The 24,786-nt window shown below is 39.8% G+C and overlaps 2 protein-coding genes and 1 long non-coding RNA gene across 4 annotated transcripts in view; 1 reads left to right on the top strand and 2 right to left on the bottom strand.

Moving 5' to 3' along the window:
- The window catches only part of LOC119494856, a 91,140-nt gene extending 90,323 nt beyond the window's left edge, over positions 1-817 (bottom strand). Inside the window, exon 1 of the long non-coding RNA XR_005208311.1 lies at positions 694-817. This is a non-coding gene — a long non-coding RNA (uncharacterized LOC119494856). The remainder of the gene's footprint in view (positions 1-693) is intronic.
- On the top strand, positions 31-10,219 carry LOC119494853 (probable E3 SUMO-protein ligase RNF212). Of its 2 annotated transcripts, none has more exons than XM_037781038.1 (13): positions 31-424; positions 677-793; positions 2,869-2,930; positions 3,064-3,138; positions 3,299-3,355; positions 3,969-4,027; positions 4,135-4,194; positions 5,237-5,301; positions 6,586-6,646; positions 7,566-7,608; positions 7,784-7,838; positions 9,339-9,408; positions 9,871-10,219. In XM_037781038.1, the coding sequence occupies exons 2-13, from the start codon at positions 685-687 to the stop codon at positions 9,998-10,000; spliced, it is 846 nt and encodes a 281-aa protein (XP_037636966.1). In that variant the 5' UTR covers positions 31-424; positions 677-684; the 3' UTR covers positions 10,001-10,219. The 2 variants fall into 2 exon arrangements, with proteins under 2 accessions (XP_037636966.1, XP_037636967.1); XM_037781039.1 differs by having other exon boundaries at positions 64-142.
- A 9,336-nt stretch (positions 10,220-19,555) lies between these two features.
- fgfrl1a (fibroblast growth factor receptor like 1a) overlaps positions 19,556-24,786 on the bottom strand; it is an 84,461-nt gene continuing 79,230 nt past the window's right edge. The window contains exons 6-8 of the mRNA XM_037780693.1: positions 24,314-24,486; positions 24,039-24,219; positions 19,556-23,815 (exon numbers count right to left, since the gene is read on the bottom strand). Coding sequence (XP_037636621.1) covers positions 23,379-23,815; positions 24,039-24,219; positions 24,314-24,486 — 791 coding nt within the window. The 3' untranslated portion in view covers positions 19,556-23,378. The remainder of the gene's footprint in view (positions 23,816-24,038; positions 24,220-24,313; positions 24,487-24,786) is intronic.

Genomic DNA, 24,786 nt, shown 5'->3' with positions numbered 1-24,786 from the left:
AAACGTTGTATTAGAGGTTTCAACACTTCATCTAACAGAGATGTCAGTTGGTCTGTAGCTTAGCTATGGATATGTAAGTTAGCTAGTTAGCTAGACGATAGCATTATTCTAGGTTAGCTAGCATAAAAGCTGACGTTGTAAGGTGATAGTAACTTTAAATATATTTAATATAGCTACGCTTAGTTAGTTCAGATCTTCAGTAAACAGAAAAGCATCTGTAGTTTGGTAACGTTACGTAGTTTTAACATAAAATAAATTAAAGCGCAGCTCGTTAACTTAAAGCTAGTATCCGTTATTTAGCCAGCTAGCTAAATGTGCTAACGCTAAGTACACATGGTTACCTAGCAACAACGAGTTAGCTAGCTAGCTAGCCAGCTAACGTTATAAGTTAGCATTTTGCTTCGCTAGCAGCGGGAAACACCAGGTAACGTAAACTACATCTAGCTAACGTTACATGTACTTAACGTTACTGTAAGAGCCGAGTTATACAGTTGTTTTTAAAACTTAAAAGAAATAGAGTAACGGGTTTAAAGCACTCAATGAAGGAGACAGCTGTTATAATTCCGCTTAGCTAAATGTGCTAACGCTAAGTACACATGGTAACCCCTAGCAACAAGGAGTTAGCTTCGAGTCAGCTAGCTTTAGCTTTAACGCTAACTAACTCTTCTTCCTGCAGGTCTTCAGATGGCTTACTGGATCTGCTGCAACTCCTGCTTCCTCTCCCCCAGTGCTGACAGAAAACTGGCTGTCACAACCTGCGGCCATGTCGTCTGTAGTGTCTGCTATCAGAAAGGTAGACAAAGCTATAGGATGCTAACAGTCAATGCTGACAGTCAATGCTAACAGTCAATGCTGACAGTCAATGCTAACAGTCAATGCTAACAGTCAATGCTGAAACTCAATGCTGACACTCAATGCTGACACTCAATGCTGACACTCAATGCTAAATGTCAAATTAATTTAATTTAATTGCTGTCTTGTAATTGCTATCCCCATGTTGACTATGTAGCTGTTTTTATGTTTTTTATTTTTTCCCACTCACAATGTTGTTTGGTTATGATTTCCCAGAAGTCTTTAAAGATATTTAAATCAATATCCTCCTCACAAGCACTAACCATACACTTCTATGCAACACACACACACACATGTCTTTTTTTTATATATTTACTGTATTGTTATTGTTGTTAGGTGTAGGTTTCAGATAAGCCCAGTGGGGTTTTTGCCTCTTCCTGCACTGTATATTATTCATTTTTGTTATGTTGTATAGTCTTAAATTGTGCAAAACAAATAAACAATAAACAAATAAACAATGCTGACACTCAATGCTATAACAGTCAATGCTGACACTCAATGCTATAACACTCAATGCTGACACTCAATGCTATAACAGTCAATGCTATAAAACTCAATGCTATAACAGTCAATGCTATAACAGTCACTGCTATAAAACTCAATGCTATAACAGTCAATGCTGACACTCAATGCTATAACAGTCAATGCTATAATAGTCAATGCTATAAAACTCAATGCTATAACAGTCAATGCTATAACAGTCACTGCTATAAAACTCAATGCTATAACAGTCAATGCTATAACAGTCATTGATATAACAGTCAATGCTGATACTCAATGCTATAACAGTCAATGCTGACACTCAATGCTGACACTCAATGCTATAACAGTCAATGCTGACACTCAATGCTATAACAGTCAATGCGGACACTCAATGCTATAACACTCAATGCTGACACTCAATGCTATAACAGTCAATGCTGACACTCAATGCTATAACAGTCAATGCGGACACTCAATGCTATAACACTCAATGCTGACACTCAATGCTATAACAGTCAATGCTGACACTCAATGCTATAACAGTCAATGCGGACACTCAATGCTATAACACTCAATGCTGACACTCAATGCTATAACAGTCAATGCTGACACTCAATGCTATAACACTCAATGCTGACACTCAATGCTGACACTCAATGCTATAACAGTCAATGCTAACTAACAGTCAATGCTGACAGTCAAAAACAATCACTGTTGGGGATGTTTGGATGTGCAGTTCAGCACCATATCTTCACTTCAGTTGACAGATGAAAGTCAAGTCAGGTCAAATTTATTTCTATAGCACATTTAAAACAACATGAGCTGACCAAAGTGCTTTACAGACATAGGCAGAATAAAAACAGGTCAACAGAGCAGACAACAAAATCTCACACATCCAGAGACAGAGACCAAGATAAAATCCATGAGTAAAAGACTGTTATAATGAGCATTATAAAAGGCCAATTAGTAATCACAATAAAAGTACATTCAAAAGCCAAAGAAAAGAGGTGGGTCTTGAGCAGATCTGATGTGGAGAGGCAGTTTGTTCCACAGACTAAGTGATTAAACAGGGACATCTGTTGGACTTCAGGGGATATTACAGAGCTGATGACTCAGTTTTACACCAGATGTAGGTTATCTAACAGCAGAGGGAGTGAAATCTCTGATCCAGTTGTGCTTCTTTTAGCCTCATATTCTCAAATGAAATTAGTGTGAAATTACACCATTCAACATGGGATATAGGATCTCTTGAAGTACCCTCCTGCAGGTCCCTTGGTCCCACTTTGGGAGCCTCGAATCATATTCATAAGGTGTTGTTCCTGATGGGTCTAATCTCAGTCACACTCTCAAGAGTTTGATCATATTTTAATTTCCTTCCAGGGTTAGACCCAGGGATTACACTTAATTAATTTTGGGTCTCAGGCGGAAGCACTTTGAGAAGCACTTTTTGTTCAGCTCCTGGATTTAGACTTTAATATCAGCCTCGAAAGATTTTGTATTTTTGACCGTATATAATTGCAACTTTTCTTTCAGGCAAACCAGGCAAGTGTTTAATATGCAGTGCCATATGCCAAGTATCACCGCTCACTGACAAAGTAAGCATCTTTCTTCTCATTTTAATGGCATCCTGTGGGGCTGTCTTCGTGGGATAACATCACATTTCTTATCACTGACTGTGTGATATCATTTTTACAGTCATTACAGTCATGTGAAACATCTTTGTTTCAGAGTAGCTCAGAGGTGAAGACCCTGTTCACCGACATCAACGTTGTGACAACCAAACACTTCGGGGAAATCAGCAAAGTATGTTCATTTTCTATCTCATCATAAAATATTAAAAACAGTCTTGTTAACTGTTCGGTTCAGAATTTAAGTCAGTCTTAATCAGTTCAAGATGGTTTGAGTTATATATGTATTTTTTTATATAGACTTCACATAGCTCTGTTTCTTCCCTTTTTCTCAGGTTATAATGTTCCAGGCAAGACATCAGAAGAGACTGTTGACTTACTACCAGCAACGGGTGAGAGACATCTGTGTTGCTGCCATGGATGCTTGTTGTTGTGTGTGTGTGTGTGTGTGTGTGTGTCTTTGAGGGTTTGCTTTCACTGTATTTTTGAGGTTAAGTCAAGTAAAGTTAATACTATTTGTATAGCCCAATATTACAAATCACACATTGGGTGGGGCTTTACAATCTGTACAGGATAGGAGACCCTCTGTCCTTTACAGTACGACCCTCTCATCCGATAAGGAAAAACTCCCTCCAAAAACCCCTTTCAGGGATCAGTGCTATTCCATCCCATTCATTTTGCTATGCTGAAAACCTGTGTAACATCTAGAGCTGCAATGATTAATCGATTGATCGATAAATTGTCAACTTATTAATATAATCGGCAACTATTTTGATATTTTTTAAGGGGAAAAAAGTACAAATTCTCGAAGTCCAGCTTCTTAAATGTGAATATTTTCATGTTTCATTACTCCTCTATGACAGTAAACTGAATATCTTTGAGTTGTGGACAATTCGAGGACATCATCTTGGGCTTTGGGATACACTGATCGACATTTTTTCATTATTTTCTAACATTATATAGACCATGTACTAGTGCATCACCAAACCATTTTATCACTTACAGAATGAGAAACAAGAAGAGACATTTGTCAAGATGAAGCAAGAAATGCAGCAGATGGCAAAGTAAGTTAAACCATAACTTTATAATGCATTTCCATACATATATCTAAAGTGCAGTTTATGAAAAGTTGGTTGCCTTTCTTATTTATTTTTATTTTTACCCTTTTAAGGAAGCTGAATGAACAGAGCGCGTACATCGTTAAACTGGAAAACTCTCTTCAGCATCAGAGGTACAGCAGAGGACTTATTAAAGATAATCATATTAGATTCAGACATGCTGGTGTTCTGATAATAAGATATTATAGTAACCCATCTATCATTTTTACTGAGTATCATTCATGTGCTACAGTTTTACTGTTTTCCAAGATATAACTCTTTAAAAAATGTTTGTAGGGGAACCAGTTTGTCAATGCTTGTAAATCTGATCCGTAGCTGGCAGGTTTACCTATTTTAACAGCCACTAATCTGTGTATGTAATCAGCCCGTCTTTAACTGTTCCACATCCTGAAAAATAAGTTTCATTTTCCAAAGTGTTTTGCTCACAAGCATTTGGCTGATGTTCCATTTTAATTTCCCATTCTGTGGACGATCTTTTCAGCATCCTTCATTCACACAGCATTTAAACATTAAAAGACTAAAATTAGACTAAATGAGGATCTATGGAGGCAGTAAAACCTCTAATGATTTGGAATTAAATGGCCTCTTTGTGTTTGGCAGCACTTTAGCATATAAAGGTATTTACAACCAGCTGGCTGTTATTCCTCACCTCTCACTAGGTGTCACTCCTGGCACATCTACTCCTGGAAAGTTACAACCACAACCAACAGCGAATAAGTTAAGGGGAAAGGTTGTTTTTTTTTTTAAAGAAAAAAGGTTGGCCAGGGCAAAGGGGCTTTTTTTTTAGTTCTGGATAAAACATTGATATGTATCTCAAGACTGATTTTAACAAATATTCCAACCTACAGTGTTAGAAATCATCCTCATAGGGCTCTACATCATTCACTTATAATTTATGAGTACTACAGCTTCTTAAAAGTCCTTTTTAAATGTTCTGTAAAATACATATCTAAAAGGTATATGATAACAGTAAGTAATAATAACTAAAACTCTAATCTAAATTCTTATTGAAAAACATTTGTCTGGCTTAAATGCAGCTCGAAGAGTCCTCACCCATTTTCTCATTCTTGGATTCAAACCCACAGCTATGTTATTAGCATCTACATTTGTTTTGTTGGAGCTGATTAACGTTGTTTTTTTATTGTTTTCACTCAGTGCCAAAGTGTCATCAGTGCCTCAGATGAGCCACATGTCCCACACTCCACATGGACACAAATCAGGTAAACAATCTCATAATTTGTCACTATTGTATTGGTTTAGTTTAGATGCTTTAGTTACTTTAATTGACAGGGACAGTGCATATTAATAACATTTCTGAAAGTATACCAGAGTTAGCCAGAAAGACTAATTTTCATCTGTTGTCCCAGATGGCAGGCAATAGTTAATGCACAGATGTTAGGAATAAAAGCACTGAAAATACATACAACGTTAAAAGCAATGAAAAGAAAAAATGCAGATACGAACAGAGCCTGCACTACATAGAGACCAAAGAGACAGTTCTTATAACACAGATCAACAATAGTATGACAACAATCAACAGACAGCATGACAGTACAAACAACTAATGTCAATGTCATTGTAGACAGTATTAATATTGTACTCTACTTAAAGCAGGGCTGTAGTCAAGACCACTTAAGTTGAGTCCAAGACAAGTCTGACCAGATCAAGTTAAGAGTCCAAATGGGCTTGAGCCAGAGTCAGGACCATGTTCTGAAGGCAGTTCCCATTCAGTATTCTTCATGCTGTTGTGTTACTGTTGTTCATAGTGAGAGTCAAATGTGATATAACTTCAATCACTCAATACAGTCCTTTGGATTTAGAAAAGTTTGAAATGTGATAGGAAAAAAGAAGCAAATTATAACAAAACACTGAGTGGCAGAGAAAGAGACAAGTTTGAGATAATAGAAAAGGTATTTTTAGACCAGACTCACAACCAAGTACTGCTCTAGTAATACAAAAATATTACATCCCCAGTATTGTATATATCAGGATTCAACATTAAGAAATATATTTTTTTAAGGCAGACCAATCAAGACTGACTGACTGCTCTACAAAACTCTTTTTGAAAAATACCAGTAAGAAAATGGTCCAAAGGTCCACATCTGATTTTTATTCAAGGTGAGAGGTCCAGAATAATTGGGGATAACAAAATTATACCATGACGAATTGTATTCATAACACGAGTATCGACACTCGATACTATAATACTTTAGCACCGGTGTTTAATACCGGTACCCATCTCTAATTACGAGGTATGAGCTGGGCCCAGATTGACCTGCGGTTCGGTCCAGATGTGGACCTTGTTCCGGACTTTGAGAAGCCCTGGGCTAGTGGCTGAAAAAAGACAAAATTAGGCCGTTGACTGACCATAAAGCTGGCTCATATCACGTCTTTGTAGTCATATCACTGAACCATGTATTTTCACACGTTCCCTGTATGACCACTGATGTCTCATCATCATCAATAGAGTACGGTGGTTGTTAATGTTCTTGTTGTGATGTCAGTCCTGCAGATCCAGTATAACTCCCCCATGTCCCTCTCAAGACACTCATCAAACACTACTATGTGAGTATCGTCCCTCTGAACATCTCTTCACCTCATCTCAATCTCTGTTTTCCTTTTCCTCCGCCCTTCATTACCTCTCACCATAAGAGAGAGAATGTCGGAGGTATTTCACTGTGCAAACAAGCTTTATCCTGAGTTCAGCCCCGGTGTCTTATGTTAGCTTTAGCTGCTGTATAGCTTTGCCCTGCCCTGCGGTTATCTACACACACACACCTGAATAAGCGAAGCTTTGCTTGGGTTTAGTCAGGATTCCCTATTGGGTTTCTAGACACCGCTGACACAGGATTGATTGTCTGCTTGAGTTTAATAGTATAAATGTTGTTTTATCCACTGAGACGAATAGATGATGGACAGCGGATATTAACCCCGTTTACAACATTACCGCCGTGCCTGCAGGGTCTTAATTAATTATTTGAAAGGGAATTGTAATGGGAATAATACATGAGTGCTTTTCAAAATATTTAGATATTAGTCACTGAATTTAATTAAAAATCTGATTCACAAAATCATGAGTTTCATTTAGAGCCTCTTGAAATTTAGCAGTTGTTCTCAAGAATTTTCTTGAATCATTTACTACTGAAATGACGTGCATTATTATGAATTTGTGAAGTAAAAATCAATGTTAAAACATGGAATTATCTCACTCTATTGTAATATTTTTTCAATGATCAACTTGCGCTCTATTCTACATCACATTTTAATCATTTACTGCAAAGTCTGTGGGGAAATTGGTTATACATTCTCCTCAAAAGTAAATGTATTTCACAAAGTGAATATCTGTCTTTGTAATGAAACTATAAATGTTGCTGTTACATGCAGTAGCTGTTTGGCTTGTTATATTAAATAGTTCAGACACCACTGCAGTGCTCAGCCAGCTGAACCCAACAGGACTAATGAAGCGTGCTCTCATGTCTTGCAGCACTGAAAACATGGACGTGGATGAAAGGAGTCTGTTCAGGAAAGTAAGTGTCATTATTTCACCTGCAGTAAGCTTCAATTTCTGCTTTACAGTTTGTGTAATGTAACGTATGAGCTCCGTCAAGACGATGCAGCATCTTGACATTTACTTCCAAGACTTAATAAAAGTATTGAAAAACAAGCAAGTAAAAAGTGATGATGTTTCTGTCTGTGTTTCAGCCCAACACTGTCCCCAGACTGTCATTAATCAGTCCTCCACAAGATGGACGAATGGGTATGTGCTTTGCTCTGTCTTTCATAAAACTTTGGTGATTTCTCTTTAAGCCATAAATCTGTTAAGGTATTATACCAGTAAATTCAGGGTTAGTAGTTTGACACCTCTCCTTAATCTGTAGACAAACACGGCACTAAAGGCACTACATGCAACAAAATTTACAAAAGCACGCTCATCCAGGCAATAAATACTAGGTGCTGGACAGAAAAACATGTAAAAGACGCAACAAATAGAGTCTGCACACTAAATAAAGCTCCCATGGACATATATTTAAAGGGCCAGTGCGTAACATTTTGGGGATCTTTTTGCAGAAATGGAATATAATATTCATAACTGTGTTTTCATTAGTGTATAATCATCTGAAACTAAGAATTGTTTTTGTTAGCTTAGAATGAGCCCTTCATATGTACATAGGGAGCGGGTCCTCTTCACGCAGTCCGCCATGTTGCTCCGCCATGTTTCTACAGTAGAACAGAATGGACACACCAAACTCTGGCTCTAGAGAGAGACTTTCATGTTTTTACGTTACCTGAAGGCCACTGTAGTTCTCTGTCACGCTTGTGAAACTGCTGTAACGTTGGCCACAGAGTGCAAAACTGTGGTACTGCCAGCCGTCATCTGACTTCTGTTGCTCCTACGGCGTTACCGCGGTTTTGCACTCGGCAGCTCACATTACTGCAGTCTTGGAAAGGGAGGAGTGAGCCAACACGTTCTCTCAAAACCGCTATAGTTACCCTTGGTGTCACTTTAGGTTTAGGCAACAAAAACTATAGTTAGGTTTAGGAAAGAACTACATGGTTGGGCTTAAAACTACTACGTCTGTAGATGTCACATTGACACAGACAATTGCACTATAATCACCTGACAAAACCATCTTGCAACCTTGTGTGGTGCTTATTGACTCCACGGTTGACCACCCACAGTGATTAAACAAATACAGATGTTGGCTGCTGTTGTGTTTAGGATTACACCTGCTGAGCTCTTTCTCTTTGATTATGTTATTTAGTCCCTTAAAGGATTTGACCTCCATTGTGGCAGATAAATGAGGTGACAGCCTTCAGACGTTATTAAGATTGTGTCACTAAAACTGTGTAAGTTAAGTAAATATTGTAGTGAAGGAAATCATAATATTTAACCAGCAGCAGCAGCAGATTTATTGGGCACAGATAATTAAATGTCATGTTATTACTACAGTAGATAAGGATGACATGTATTATTTATTATAGAGCTCTCTGTAGCAGAGGGTTGTGTGCATGCTGTGTAGATGTTTTGCCCTGTTGGGTAGCAACATCTTGTTTGTGTGAAAACCGTGAGATACTAATTATTCTGGAAGATGATTCACCCATTTATCTTGTCTTCTTGGAGGATTTTCTAAATAAGACACATAAGCCTATAATGACCCAGAAATATCTCAGGCATTTTTAAAATCATTATGAGCCATTATATCTGTAATACCTGGGTTACGGTTTAACGTTGGCTCTCTCTGTTGTTGGTGTTTAGGCACCGTCCCTCACAGGTCGTCCAATCAGATCATGCTGGCCAACCATTCAGCGTGCTCCGCCACAGTCAGGTGACTCATTTCATTCATTTAAGGCATCATGATAACATCAGAATAATGCAGATTTTACACATCTTAACTTTCACAAGCTAAACTCTAAGTCTAACAAGAGGCTAACAAGAGGCTGCAAATGCATCTGTATACTTTTGATTATTTATAACAACGTTTTGAGCAGAACGACTGCATCATTTTTTGCTTTTAATAGCTTAATTCAATGAAATAATTTAAAGCATAAGTCTGTTTATTTTCTGTATTTTTCTTATTGTGAATAAATCCCATGAAAATACCAAACCCTACAATGAATTGATCCAACTAACAAGTATTTTTCTGTGTAGCTAAAGCCTGATATAGCGTATCCCTCTGTGCTATAGAGCTCCATTGATGTCCATAAACTTTTAAAAACTATTAACCACTGTTGTACTGGGTGATATGCTCCAACTGAATTGTAAGTAACTGTCCTCTATCCTCTCCCAGTCGTTTTCAAGGATCTCCGGTGAGCCCAGATATTTCATACCGCCAGATCTCTGGATGGAAGTCTCCCATCTTCAAACCTCTCTCCTCCTTCAGACACTCCATGTCCTCCCTGGTCCGCCCTCCTCCTTAACAAAACACACAAATAAACTGTCATGAAGCCTTTCGAGGAAATACACCTGGCCACTGACGTGTATATGGAGGTATTTCACAACCTAAAAATGAGCCACCAAAGAGTTTGTGTGTTGTGTTTTAACGACCCTGGATTCACAGTGAAATGTATTTGTGTTGTACAGTAATGACTGATTCTGTGTTGTTGAATTTTGTCACAATTAAAGTGATGAAATAATGACATGAGTCTAGTTTATGGGGTCATTGTGTAGAAAAACTATTCGCAAATGTGTGGAGTTGTGTAACTGTATCTCAATCCGTGTGTGCGTAATCAGATTTGTAAATGTATAAAAAACAATCTCCAAATTTTGATTCAGATTTGCAAGTGTATTGAGATTTGTAGTAAGCCGATAATATCTATACGTATTTACAGATTTATGTACGCATTTGCAGATTTATGTACACATTTACAGATTTATGTACGCATTTGCAGATTTATGTACACATTTACAGATTTATGTACGCATTTGCAGATTTGTCTACACGTTTACAGATTTATGTATGCATTTACAAAAATATACACACATTTATATATTTATGTATGCAATTACAGATTTATGTATGCATTTAGAGATTTGTCTACATATTTACAAATTTATGTACACATTTACAGACTTATGTACGCATTTAGAGATTTATGTGTGCATTTAGGGATTTGTCTACACATTTACAGATATATATACACATTTGCAGATTTGTCTACATAATTTATTTACAAATCTCAATACACTTGCAAATCTCAATACAGATTTGGAGATATTTTTTTTATAAACATTGACAAATCTGATTGTGCACACAAACTGGTTTGCATTTGAATGAAATATGGTGTACAGTATCTGGTGGGTGGTCACAGGTCAGGTCATCCACTAGACTTACAGTTGTTTAGTCGTGTTGTTTTGAAAGTGAACTACTTTCACTAATCCAGCAGAGAGAGACCTACAGGCCTCAACCCACAGAGAGCCTTAACAAGCAACTCGCCAAAGGCACAATTTGACGTCATGCTCACTCTACTGCACCAGCACCTGTTCAATTTACAAAGATAAACTGGGATTATGCTCACGAAAGAAATGTACTGGATTCTATGAGTCTTCGAGGTTGACAGACTGCAGTAACATTAAGAAAGCCCCTTTAGGCAGCGATGTGGTTAACTACCCTCAACAATACTCTTCACACTCCTGGCCCCACTGCTTGTAACTTCTGTAACACGACTCGTGATTTCACCCTCAAATCTTGTTACAAAACAGCTGCAAGTGAAGGCAAAGCAAAGTGTAGCCTTATAGAAACATGATATCTAGCTGAAGTCATCACGAGGAGAAGCTGATGCGCTGAAGCGGGTGGCGAGGACAACCAGATGTGTTCAGACAGGTCGATCCTCTCTTTGTCGACCCGCGTTCTTGCCTCTATTGTCCCCGGTTGTCAGGGTGTTGAATGGTGTCTATTGAAGAGGGCTCAGGTGGGACTGTGTGTGTGTTCTGGGTTTGTACACGCTATATTCAGGCAGTAACTAGTGTGTGTGTGTGTGTGTGTGTGTGTGTGTGTGAGTGAAGTTAAAGGGTATTGTACAGAGTCAGTAGGCCTGATCCTCCTCTGCGCTCCGGTGGGGTTTGAAGTCGTTTCCTGTTTTTTAAGGTCCACTTAGAGAGAAATGGCTCCCCGGGGCAGACTAAGCTGTCATGGTGTCACACTCTGACAGCGAGAAGACTAAATCAGAATAATCTCTCCCTTATGCACTCACACACACACACACACGCACACACACACACACACACACACACATACACACACGGCCATATCTTCTGCTGTATTTCTCACAGTAATATTGTACTTTTCTTTTTCATTCTCAAGACATTTCCTTTCTCTTTACCTCTCTTCCCTCTCTTACTTCCCTTACCGAAAAGAAGTTTATTCAAGTGTGCTATTAGTATACTTCTTTTAAACTTAACATAAGAGAGTATGCTTTCACTTTACTTTTTATGTACTTATCAGAAATATACTTCAGTATACTTGGCTTCTACTGACAAGTATACAGAAAAGTCTAAGTATACTTGGTTTATACTGACAAGTATACAGAAAAGTATACTTATATAAAGTATATTTGGCTTATGCTTACTTTTTGATAGAGTAGCCTTAGAGGGTGTTAGAGTTATTAAACGTATGTTTTGATATTAATTTACTTTAAATCTTCAACAGTTTTCTACGTTTTTGCAGGAAGGCATGTGAGAAAAACTATTTTTTTTAATCTTATCACAAAATATCAAATGAAATAGCAAAAGTCTTTTTATGTAATGCATAAATCATTGGCTAAGTACTATAAGTTAAAGAAAACTTACAAGTATACTTGCAGTAAAAACTAATAAAATAGTAGTTTACTGAGAGTATACTTTAAAGCGTACATAAAGTACAAACAGTGGGCTACAAGTATATAACTAGTAACAGCATACCTATAAGTTCACTTGTAGTGTAGTTCACTTCATAATATAGTTACAGTACAGAATACATGTCGAAGTTTACATTTAAAGTACACTAAAAAGTATACTTTTATAAACTAAAAAGTGGGTCAATTCAGTCCCAAGAAGTATTGAAGTAGTACACTTAAAAGTATACCACTAGTACACTGATATTAGTATACTTACTACATAAAGTATACTTGAAAAATATACTTGAAGTACTTGTTCGTGAGGGTTCCCCCTCTGCTCTCACACACCTCTGCATGGCTCCAGGCTGTACAAATGAGCGCTGCCACTTCAGAGAGCTAAAGAAAACTATTCTGATGTCAGTGGTAATTATTCAGCAGCGTGTTCCCACAGCTTGTCCTCCCCTCCCTCCGTCTCTCTCTCTCTTTCTCTCTTTCCATCTCCATCTTTCTCTGTGTGAAAGAGAAGCTTCTCTCTTAATCTGATCCAGATTTCACACTTTGTCACTCAGTATTTCACTCTCGTACCTTTTGGAGCTGTAAGTGTAATCCCCTCTAGGCAAGACACGACATGAACTAAATGATTTCACACCGGAGCTATTTGTCTTTCTGAGGTGCACAGAAAGAGTTCCTGTGAAGGGCCGACAGTCAGCGTATAATATAAAACCTTTACTGTTTAACATTTAGGCTGAAAAAAGGAAACAAAAGAACACTAATGAAGATTTAAAATATACCCGAAAAAGGCCACCAAGAAGGATTCATTTGATTCACTCTGAAACCAAACCTTTATTAGAGTCTGAGTATTTAAAGCATAAATGTCTCTGTACTTTTAATGTCCTCGTTTGAAGCAGTTTGATGATCCACATTAAACCATGTATACCTCATCTAGATAAATTATAGGCCTATAAGTAATGGTGTTTCCCAAACGTTTTTCCTGGGGACCCATTTTTTAGAGAGAAGAGCAAATTTGTGCATAAATGAACGTTCTTGAACATTTTTGCTGCCATTTCTACATCACCTCATATCATCTTGACCAGGCATTTCTAACAGATATAGGCCTACATTTGATAAATCACAACTTCGTTTAATGCAAGTGTTATAAAAAAAACATATAAACATGTTAAATACTTCATACATGAGACCAAATAAGTGCATTTATAGGTGAGTTAACAGGCTCTCGTTTTTTCCTCTCATCAGTGAAACTAACTGAATTTTAGATATCACGAATTTGAATTACATTTATGATAAGATAAGAATTGTTTCTGATTTAATGCATAACGGTGAAACAGAGTTTCATAACTTAAACTTAAACTTTATTACGTTCATCATATACATACAATTAAATTTGACCTCTGCATTTGACCCATCCTAAGCATTGTAGGAGCAGTGGGCTGCTGTAAAGCACCCGAGGAGCATGTCCGTATAACGTCAGTCAGTCCAGACCCACTTTTGTACGTCTGGTGGACCTGCAAATTGGGTTCAATATTTGAATGTCTTGTTAGGGGCCTTTTATATCTAGACGTCTGACTAGGACCCCTTTTGGACGTCTGTGGACGTGCAACTCAGGTTGACATCAATAGTTGAAAGTTAAAAAGACGTTTAAAAAATACGTCGCAAAAACCTTCATTCCGGCTCCTCAGTGGACGTCTTTTGGACGGTCGACAAAGATGTTAAATTTATGTCTTTTGGACGTGTCTTTGCTCAGTGGGTGGGGTTCAGTGTCTCCCTCAAGGACACTTCGACATGCAGACAGTAGGAGCCGGGGATCGAACCGCCAACCTTGTGGTTAAAGGATGACCCTGTCCTCCCACAAATGTATTCTTATTTATATTAATTTGAGTCATCTCACCCAGCCTGAAGTGATATTTAGTTTCATAAATATGAACCATTCCTTCTGCAGATTGCCCACTTATAGAAGATAACTTAAGAGTTACTGTACGCTGCACTGACTTGACATTAAATCGATGGGCCTGTAGGTGTCACTGTAGTCTATCTCAGCCTGGTAGACATCACGATAGCTGCAGCATGCATTCCTCTGGTGTGTGTGTGAAGGCCTGTGGACCACAGCTGCCTCTGATAGGGATCGACAGGATGAGGAAGGGACGCTCAGGAGGTCACACACACACACACACACATGTCTGTTCACATCTGCCGCTTTTGAAGAGGATGACATCGAGGAATTGTTGAACACACAAGGCAGGCGGTTTTGTTGCATTTTTTTTGGCGGAAGCGAGCTGAATAGGGGCGGTTTACGAGTCAAAGAGGAACAGGTGAGGATGGGTGACCTGGACAATACACACACACACACACACACACACACACACTCACACACGCAGGCATCCCACATGTGAAGGCAGGCAGGCAGTTGCCTTTGAAGGGGCCCGGCCTCCTCCAACTGTCCCATGCATGCTTGAGTGATGTCAGCACGGCTGTGGAAAGATTCCTTTCCTGTCACATACACACACACATATACACACATGCACACACACACACACACACTCTTTTCACACACCATCTTGCCTTTTTTACTACTTTCTCAAACAAACACACACACACGGTTGCTTGCATAACACACACCGACTTTCTTCCTCGCTTCTTCTGTCTTACACACACACATACACACATAAAGACACACACTTGGCAGGATGTGCGGGGAGAAAAAGGGGCCGAAAGACAACACCGAGATTAGGAGGCTTTTGTCACGGCTCTGTGGCAGACTTTAAAGGCCTTGGCTCTCTTCCCCTCAGCCAGATTTCTTTCTTTTCTCACCCCGTCTGTCCACATCCCTCTCTTTTCACGGGGGGAAGGTAAACATTTGGTACAGAGAGAGACGGAGAAAGGGTGGAAGGGTGGAAGGGTGGAAGGGAGGGATGGGTGGTGGAAGAAGGATGGAAGCCGCCTGTTGCCCCCTTTTAGCCTCCTTTTTGTGTGTTTTTGTTTTCTTAGTTTTATGGCGGCTTTGTGGCTGTGTGGAGGATGAGTGGAGCGAGGGAGAGGTATGCAAACAGAAGAGCGCTTCAATGCCGGCCAGGTGTCTGTGTTGTTCCCATCTGTGTGTGTGTGTGATGCAAGCATCTGCGCTTTTGTGTGTGTGTGTGTGTGTGTGTGATGCATCCAGGGCCGACTCTAGCTCTTTTGGTGCCCAAGGCGAAATTTGCGGCGAAATTCGGGTGCAACCCACGGATGTGTAAAGAGAGCTGGATACAGCGTTGGAGGCGAGCTCACGTTCATTCCTATGAGAGTTGCTCAGCTCGACTGCTGAGACATGTTGCATATGCACTGAACTGTCAGTCTCTCAGGTGAGTGTATGTGTGTGTGTACAGGTATCTTTCGGGTTTCAGTGTGTGTATGTTTTCTCCCCAGGTGCGTGTCTCTCTGTGTGTGTGCGAGGCCGTCATGGTCACTGACTCCATTCACCTGAGCCGTCCTTTCACAGTGAAAAGCCAGTTGCCGGTAAAAAAGCTCTTTGGACAGCTTCTCTTCATCACCAACCACAGCTGCTGTTGACTCAAGCGCCCAGGAATCTCCTCCACGGGTTCACACCCTTTTAAACCAGCCAACCGCTCACCAGGACCCTCAGAGAGCGAGCGAGCAAAAAAAGGCCCTGCAAGACCTCAAGGTCTAAAGGACTAAACATTTGCTCTGGCAGCAATGGACAAAGATTTAGTCAAAATGCAGCCGTCTTATTGGTCGGAGGAAGCGGAGCTGCTACAGAGAAACCTTCAGCCATAATTGTGATGCTTACTGACTCAAAAATAAATCCTGGTAGAAGTATCCTCACTGATTCACTCCAACAACCACAGAGAAAACCATAGAAATAGAATAGGAGTCATTAAACTGTTTTTCATGGTCATTTGACTCGTACAAAAGAAACACATGTCAGTGGGGCTGCAAAGTGGGGTCGCAACTTGCCAAGAAGGGAACGGATGCAGCTCCGGAGCGGCGAGGAGTGAGACGGATGGACCGTTAGCTCCAGCGCTGCCACCAGCCCGCTGTTTGGTTAATTTTCTTTAACCAGCGTAGCATTAAAGCGTGGTGGAATAGAGTGCTCCAGGGATGACGTGTTTTTGTAGGCCAACCAGGAAGTTAGCATCGCCCTGATTCCCTCTTGACAAAAAGCCAATGGAATTTCTCTCAAGTACTATCAAACCTCCATTACCTCTACTTTATAAATAAGAAGTGCACACTCAGAGCTTTTGATATAACAAGCCAAAGTAACCAGGTTTCAGGATCATGAAAGGTTTCAACAGATTTCATTAAATCGATTGCAAAAAAATCTCTTTCTCTCTCTCTTTTAGATATGAAAGAATATTTACAGTTGTGAGAAGCTGCAGCTCGTCTTGTGGTAGAAACACTCAGGTCACATTGCAGATTGGTCAACAATGTTTTTTGTTATTGTTTCTCATCTATTTGGACGGTCACTTGAGACTTCATGTATATTTTAACAGGGTAATCTTGTGTTTTTTGTGTAACAGGAGGACCCATGGCCTGATTCTTCATGTGTTTATTGCTGTGACACTTTTACTGTATGTTGACTTGTTGGTCTGACCTCTACAGGACAAGCTCATGATCTCAATGTGACTCGCACCGGGTTAAACAAAGGTTAGATAGAGATACACTGGAGTTACAACACTACGAAATTGAAAGTTATTTCACTGTTAGATTCCTTTAAAGATTGTTATTAATGCCTAGAAAGCAAATAAGAAAGTTCATTTTATCATTAATAAACAATGAATCTCATTCAAGGACCCAGATGACAGATGAAAACTATCGGTGACGTTTTCTCCTCCTTTCCTGTTCTTCCCGTCTCATTCGACACTTCCACTCTCCTCACTGATCTCCTCTCCGTTTTCTCAACACATCTGTCAGCAGCTCAGCTCTGTGTCATCCTCCTCCTCCTCCTCCTCCTCCTCCTCCCTGCTCGTCTTCATCTTTTCCTCCTGTCTGTCCTCCCCATGTTCCTCCCCCCAAAACTCTTCAAGTCAATCAAACTCACAGGAGGAACAGAAAAAAAGCAGGAAAAGCCGGCTATAATCTCTGAGATAAGAAAAGGATGAGAGGTGAATGTCGAGGATGAAAACACATATTTTCCTTGTACTGTATCTTTTATCAGGCGGGTCTTCTTCCTGCTCTTATCTCCCACTTGACTGTAATATGTCTGTCAGAGCTTTAAATCTTAAATACACTTACCTCTGCTATTTTGTTTATCACCAGTGAAGCTTCCCAGATGTTTAGTAAATGTCTGGTTAGGTCATGTAGTCATGAGTAACTGTTGACTTTGCAGCAATTTCAAAACCGCAGATTCCTGAGAGGAATTTATTTCTCTGTATTTCTTCAGTGTTTCTTTTCCTGAAACCTCTTGTTCAATCTTCAACCTCACAATCTGGAAAGTTGTGAAACAGTAGACGCATATTAATGATCCTATTTTGGTCAAAACATCCAATCCATGAGGGGAAACTATGGATATTGGCCATGTTCATTTAATATGATGTCAGTTATACGAAATGTGTGGAAACAAGGCAAAGACATTTTTGGGGAAGTTCAATTTTGCTGTCCTTTCCTGTAAAAGTCTTTTTTAATAGACTGTTCAAATGAAACTATGGGATCTAGCAAAGTAATAATATGTCATGATAAATGAATGCTTGTCAGCTACCCATCATTTACTGATAAATCGCAATAACTGAACTGAAAGCCAGCGATTTAGCATTTTTCTGCACCTTGTTTCATCTTTTTACTTCCTGCCACTTTACTGTTTTGGTTTAACCCTGTTTCAAGATGGAGCAGACAGCTGTTTGCGATGAAAAAACTCTGATAAACACACTGTACGCTACCTGCTCAGCAGTTAGCAATAGCTGATGAACACAGTGGAACATTTAGCAGCTAAAGAGTCAGATATTTCGCTCAGGAGTTTGTGGAAACTGAACTCAAAGGAGAGTGAATATTTGCACAGAAACACAACTCCTAACACATTAGCAGTATCAACTTTTAACCATAGATTGTGTATAAGAAGTGGAAGTAGTCACTGTGACGTCACTCATTGGTTTGTGGACTGCCGTTCTGAAGCCTCGAGTTCGTCATTTTGGCCCTTGCCATCTTATTTTTTTGCAACCAGAAGTAACACAAGAGGGTGGAGCTAAGAACAACCGAACGCTGAATAAGACATTTTTAGACGACCAAAAATGTTATAATTAACTTTCATGAACTGAAATCACACTGTGAAAGAGTTAAAGTTCTACGACAAAAACACGGACAACTCCCAGACCGGACAACGCCGTGGTAGTGACCTGTCAATCACAAGGTAGCCACGCCCTAAAGCATACCCTGCTTTATGGTCTATTTGACTCTAAATGGGACCATAATTTACTAAATGAACATCATGCTGTATTGAAGAAGACTTGAAACTAGCGATTGAGACCATAAACTCATGTTTACAATGTTTACTGAGGTAATAAATCAAGTGAGAAGTAGGCTCATTTTCTCATAGACTTCTATACAATCAGACTTCTTTTTGCAACCAGAGGAGTCACCCCCTGCTGGCTGTGAGAAAGAATGCAAGTTTAAGGCACTTCAGCATTGGCTTCACTTTTCAGACCCGGAGTGGCCCACTGGTTTTAACAAAATAATGTTAACGTTGTGTTTAGTTTGTTCTGCTGCCCCAAGTGGCCAAAAACATATTGCTAAAAAGCTGAAGAACATGCAGAATACGGTTTTAAACTGTTTATCATCATCTTATTGTGTTTCCATGTCCCGCCCTGTTGCCACCTCCACCCCTCTGCGCTGCCCCGTCCTTTCAACAGTGTTGTCTTTCATCATCATCCTCCCTATAAATGAGTCAGAGAGGGAGAGAGAGAGATGCTTCACACCCTCCGTCTGCACGCACCGCATGTCCTTCTGTCATCGCTCCAGACGGACACGTTGACAGATGAAACGCCGACTGCAGCTCGCACAATCGAAGGGCTGCAACTATTTAGAGGACGTTCACTTAAAGACGGTCCCATGGTACTGACTGAGCTATTGTGCTGGACAGGAATCTCTTTCTGTGACGGGACACAGAGAGATAAATATCTCGTCTTACAGATACTGTCAAAATAAGACAATAATAAATAGATTTACCTTTTTTTAATGGCACCAATAAAATGATTACAATGGGAGAAAACAAAAATTTTAACCTAACTGACAACAGACTGTACAAGATTGTCGATACAAAGATTATCGATAAAATTTCGTATATTCCGTCGGCACGTATAAATACAGTATCTTACAATGACATGAACATGGTATTTGCTACATAGCTTATTACTAATAGAACACAAAATCCACTCATGCAGTATAATGCCCAATTATATGAAAAAATAAATTAGAAACACACTTTTCTTTTTGAATCTTGAGACAATTTATAATGTTTAGTTGGCCGATGTGTTGCTAGAGCTACTGAATGGTCCAAAGCATCCTCACTAAATCATCTAACACTATAACTTCAACACTATAATGTCATTCCATCTACATGCTAGTGGTAATACACAGTCGGTCTACTGGCAGTCCTTTAGCTTTGACACAATACAACTTAAATGAGTTTAAACATGTGAAATGAGTGAAATAAGGTAACGGAACAGTTTTCACAGAAAAACACTGATTGAGGAAAATGTTACTGTTTGGAAACGTTTCCATCCTCCAACATGAGAGGAGAAACTTTAAAATGAAAGAACACACTCCAGCTGTTCAGGGCGACTTTGTCAACAGATGTTTCAAAACAGAAAAATGGGAGGACAAGAAGAACATGACAGAGGGAGAGTTACTAAGGCAGTATTTCAAGACCTTTCTTCAGTTAAAGAAAATCATTTTGATATATGCTTATTCTTTACTGTTCTGGTGTACTTTAACTTAATTAGGGGTTCAAGCCCTGATTGTTTTTGTGCTGATTTATGTATTTTTTCTTCCGAAATGTTTGTGCAAAGTTTGTGTGTGGGGAAGTTTTGTGCAAATGCTGCTCAACAAATATGATCCCAATCGGCCTTAATTGCACGCTTTAATTAAAGGTTTGAACGTTTTGTCGCAAGTCCGATTTAGACTCAACTTGGTACAGACATCTCTCTGTATTATAAAAATGGGCATACTGTATATGAAGTATCCACATGTATATATTTGTACTGCTTGAGTTTAAATATGTATGTGCAACAACAATACACGCTGAAGAACGACCACATGTGCAACTAAAGTTACCAGGTGATTCCAATAAATCACTTCCTGTCACATGTTTTTTTGTTTTAAACGCACCCTTGTAAAGTTCTCACTGTCGTATTTCATCCTGAAAAAGGTCTGCAGACAACTAGTGCAATCAACTACACGACAAACCCACAGTTTCTTTAAAATATTTCACATTTCTTATTGTTTTTATGTTTAAAACATCTCTGGACAGAGTCACCCCTTCGTTTCAACCGTACACATGGCGTGAGTGTGCCTCTCAGAGAGCGCTGTGATTTAAAACAGCTGATCAATGCACAGTTTTTATATATAGTGGTCAGATTCAAGAGCACACACAGGAACAAGAAGATGGAGACCTGAGAGAGAGAAAGTCTGTTGTAACTGGCGGTGTGCTGAGAAGCTTTGTTGGTGGAGGTTTCTAATGAGGTTTGAGTAAGTAAGAGAAAATGCAGTGATACAATGAGAGTAAAAGAACAACTAACAGTCGTTCAAATACATGAACAAACCAAGTAACAAGAGAACGTGAGAATCAGTATGTCTCGAAAAGCAGCTTTGAAAGCAGCGTATTCTAGGATCATTTATATAGTCTCCTAATTAGCTTTACTCATAGCAGCTGCTGGTGACCTCCCCGTCTACAAATTAAAGGCCCTGAACTCCCACACAGGTGTTTTCAGTTAATCTGGCTGATTAGACCTCAGGATGAAGCCAGGAGGAGCAACACAAACTCAACGTATTAATAAGAATGATAAAAGGTGCAACAAAACTACACGAGAATGAGAGAAATATTAATCAAATGCACATTGATTTTAATCAGGTCTAATAATCAGCCAAAATGAGAGAAAACATCTGGGTGTGTGGGGGCTTTAAAATGGCATTAACATGAGACTGAACTGTTATCTAATTGCATAAAATGCTTAAAATCCATCACTCAATACTTAAAGGGGCCATATCATGCTCACTTTCAGGTTCATACATGTATTTTGGGTTTCTACTAGAATATGTTGATATGCTTTAATGTTAAAAAACATTATTTTCTTCATACTGTCTGTCTGAATATACCTGTATTCATCCTCGGTCTGAAATGCTGGTAAAGTGATCTGAAAAGTGAGTTTTTCATGATACGTCCCCTTTAAACTTAATTAGTGGTAAATCTGCAGATGTGTGAATCAAAACATACAGAATCAAAACATATCTTTGAATGTATCAAGAAATTATTCTAATTCATTGTACAGCACTAAGAGTCTAGTCAACGGGTTCTGCTGTCGTAATCAACATAACGCTCTGCAGAATATATGGCTCTAAATGTTTGTGATACTGATTCAGTTTAAAGCTGCATCCCATCATTTTATCTTTTCTAAAATGTCTTGATCAGGGTGAAGGAGGGCTCTGCAGGTGAGAAGGCAGCACTTTATCCAAACCATTTCCTCTTTAGATAAAAACAAAAGACAACAGACGAGTCCGTCTGCTGCTTCGTAACAAACCGTGTGTGGAGAACAAGAGCACATGCAAACCCTGCTCCATCATACTTGAGGTCATATTGTGCGGCGCTTTAAGAAGAAGAAGAAGAGTCGAGGACTTTAAGTTAAAGAGTTTAAGATGAAGTTCCTCTCTTTTAAGCCCTCTAAATCTCACGACAGATTAAGAAGAATCTGCGACATTATCCAATGATCCGACGGTGATCCACGAAATCTGGAAACAATTCTTCGAAGGCACCGTTTTACACCGAGGCACTGTTGATGATCCCTTTGCGCTGTTGGCTTAACGTATGACATGAGGAGAACTGATATCCTTCATCCCTCTCTTCTGAAGTCAGCGAGCATCCTACAAAGCTGAAAAGGCGATAAGGTGAAGCAGGAAATGCCACCTTTCTCCAGGAAAGTGTCAGTATCGGAGTTAGGACAGATCTAATGATTGCTCCTGCTACTGTTGTCCGGAGGTTTTCCTTGCTTGTAGAAGAAATCGCATTGTAGCTGCTGCTCAAATGAATCTTACTGAGAGAGATTCATGCCGTCTGAAACCAGTTTGACATCAGCTCTTTTTCACACAGCATCAGATAGCAGCTAGACATTTATCAGAACGGCTGAAGCAGAACGCAGCAGCCCTCATCCTTGCCGAGGCTGTGTGTGTGTGGATACAGTGGGAGTTGTTATTTTTATGGCTCAGTTGGGCTGACGCCTGAGATACACTCTGAAATTAAGCTATTACATTACATACATGCTAATTGTTCTTTATAGATTTACCCAGGATGAAGTAGCGTGCTAAATGCCATATAATCCACTATATACACGAGTAGCTATAGTTGGAGCCTTGTAGCGTAGGCGAGCTATTTCTACTGTTACTGAGGAGGTTGTGGTTGTGTCCAAAAAGAAGCAAAAAAAAAGCAAGATTTAAAAATCTACAGAAAAGATTTTATATAAAAAAAGCTTTGAATAAAACATGTTTGGGGAGTTTTCTCTCATAGATTTCACTGGATCGGTTTCCAGTCTGCTTAAAAATAAAGATCTTTGTCTTCTTTCTTTACATTCTTCATAGTTTGAATCAGTCTGTTTACACAATAACGTGGCTGCAGCACAATGAGGAAGAGAGTTGACCCCATGTTTCTGGATACAGTCTCTTGCGTGTGGTTCTTCTTTCTCTGTTCTTTCAGCAGCTAGTTTTAAACTGTAGTTAATGAGTCTGCGTGCACAGCGACATGTTCATGTAAATGTGAAAACACTGCAGCGTGCTAACACTGGTAGTGGATGTGCTGGTGCTGGTGCACTTTCCCGTCCACGTGCGAATGCGTGTGCGTGTGAATATCCGTGTAGATTTTGGGGTAGACCTTGGGAGCCAATCCGGTGCCTCCCTGAGCGAGAAGCAGCTGCTGATGGGCGACGTAGTCCTCGTAAGAGAGACAATCTTTATCCCCGTTGGCTTGCTGAGGAGGCGGCGCCGGGCAAGCTCGGTCACGACTGGCCGCAGGTAGACGCTGGGCAGCGGGAAGAGCTGAGGAGGATGAAGAAGAAGAAGAAGAAGAAGAGGAGCAGGTGCGTTTTGATTGGCAGAACCAGAGGAGGGCGGTGCCTAAGATGAAGGCGACGCCTGCTGGTATTCCGATGATGACGGGCCAGGGGAGGCTCGGGGACGTCGCTGTGGGGACGGCGTTGTTTTGGGGCTTCAGATCTGCAAAGAGAGAAGAGAAAGAGAAATTAACTCTAGTATATGTTTGTGAAGGTTCTCAGTCATCCAGGTCACGGTATCCGAGGAAGGGCTAAATCAGCAGGATCTGGACCTAAACCAAGTCCAGTTGCTGCTGATTTAACCCTTCCTCGGACAACTCTAGTATAATAAACCAGGAAGATAAATATACGTGATCACTCTATGTGTGCATGTTAGTTTCTCTGACCTGGTAGCACCGTCAGGTAGGCGCTCCTGAAGCTGTAGCCCATAGTGTTGGCTCCGAGGCAGATGTACATGCCGGCGTCCTCCTCCTTGGCTCTGGTTATCAGCAGCTTGTTGAGGTAGGATCCGTCAGGACGCGACCAGACCTCCCCTGTAGGCAGCACCACGAAGCGGTGGTCTCCAACCTTGGAGTCAAATCAGACAACTTTATTGACCTGTTCAGTCAATTTGTCTCAGAGAATAGTGTTTACATGTAGCAGACAGTGCTTGGGTTTGTACCTCTATGGTGGAGTTGAATTTGTTCTCGTCTCCAGGTTCGACTCTTTTCAGCCACTGAATAACCGGCTTGACGTCACTGCGGACTTTACACTGGAAAGACGTGGTTCCTCCGTAGTCCACGGTGGTGTTGACGGGGTGAGTGCCGGTCAGGATGGGTTTAGAGTTGGTACGCTCTGAAGAAAGAGACAAACACGTACATAGAGAGAGAAATATTTAAAATCAAATTTCAGTTGACAAAGTGTGAATAGAAGATACTATTTGACTGATTTTAGTTTGATTTGTATTTTGTAAACCTGTCAAATCCAGCTGTAATCTGAATTAAAATCAGGCTTAAAGCACGGTGAGGAAAGAGTATGTACTGCTTTTTATTCTATTTGTTTGAACTGAATGAAACTCAACAACCCTGAGGGAATATAAAATGGTTTGAAAGCGTTATTTGAACAGTATCTGTTGTATTCAGCACCACATCCGTC

The sequence above is a fragment of the Sebastes umbrosus genome, chromosome 9 (genome assembly GCF_015220745.1).
Source record: "Sebastes umbrosus isolate fSebUmb1 chromosome 9, fSebUmb1.pri, whole genome shotgun sequence".
Classification (NCBI taxonomy): Eukaryota; Metazoa; Chordata; class Actinopteri; order Perciformes; family Sebastidae; genus Sebastes; species Sebastes umbrosus.
This window is presented reverse-complemented; position numbering and strand designations above follow the sequence as displayed.

What these genes read in the sequence shown, in the direction of transcription:
- LOC119494853 (XM_037781038.1), top strand. Translation starts at nt 685, where the DNA reads ATGGCTTACTGGATCTGCTGCAACTCCTGCTTCCTCTCCCCCAGTGCT. An exon ending in GAAATGCAGCAGATGGCAAA is followed by an intron (nt 4,028 to 4,134) that starts GTAAGTTAAACC and finishes TACCCTTTTAAG; the next exon opens with GAAGCTGAATGAACAGAGCG. An exon ending in TCCACATGGACACAAATCAG is followed by an intron (nt 5,302 to 6,585) that starts GTAAACAATCTC and finishes TTGTGATGTCAG; the next exon opens with TCCTGCAGATCCAGTATAAC.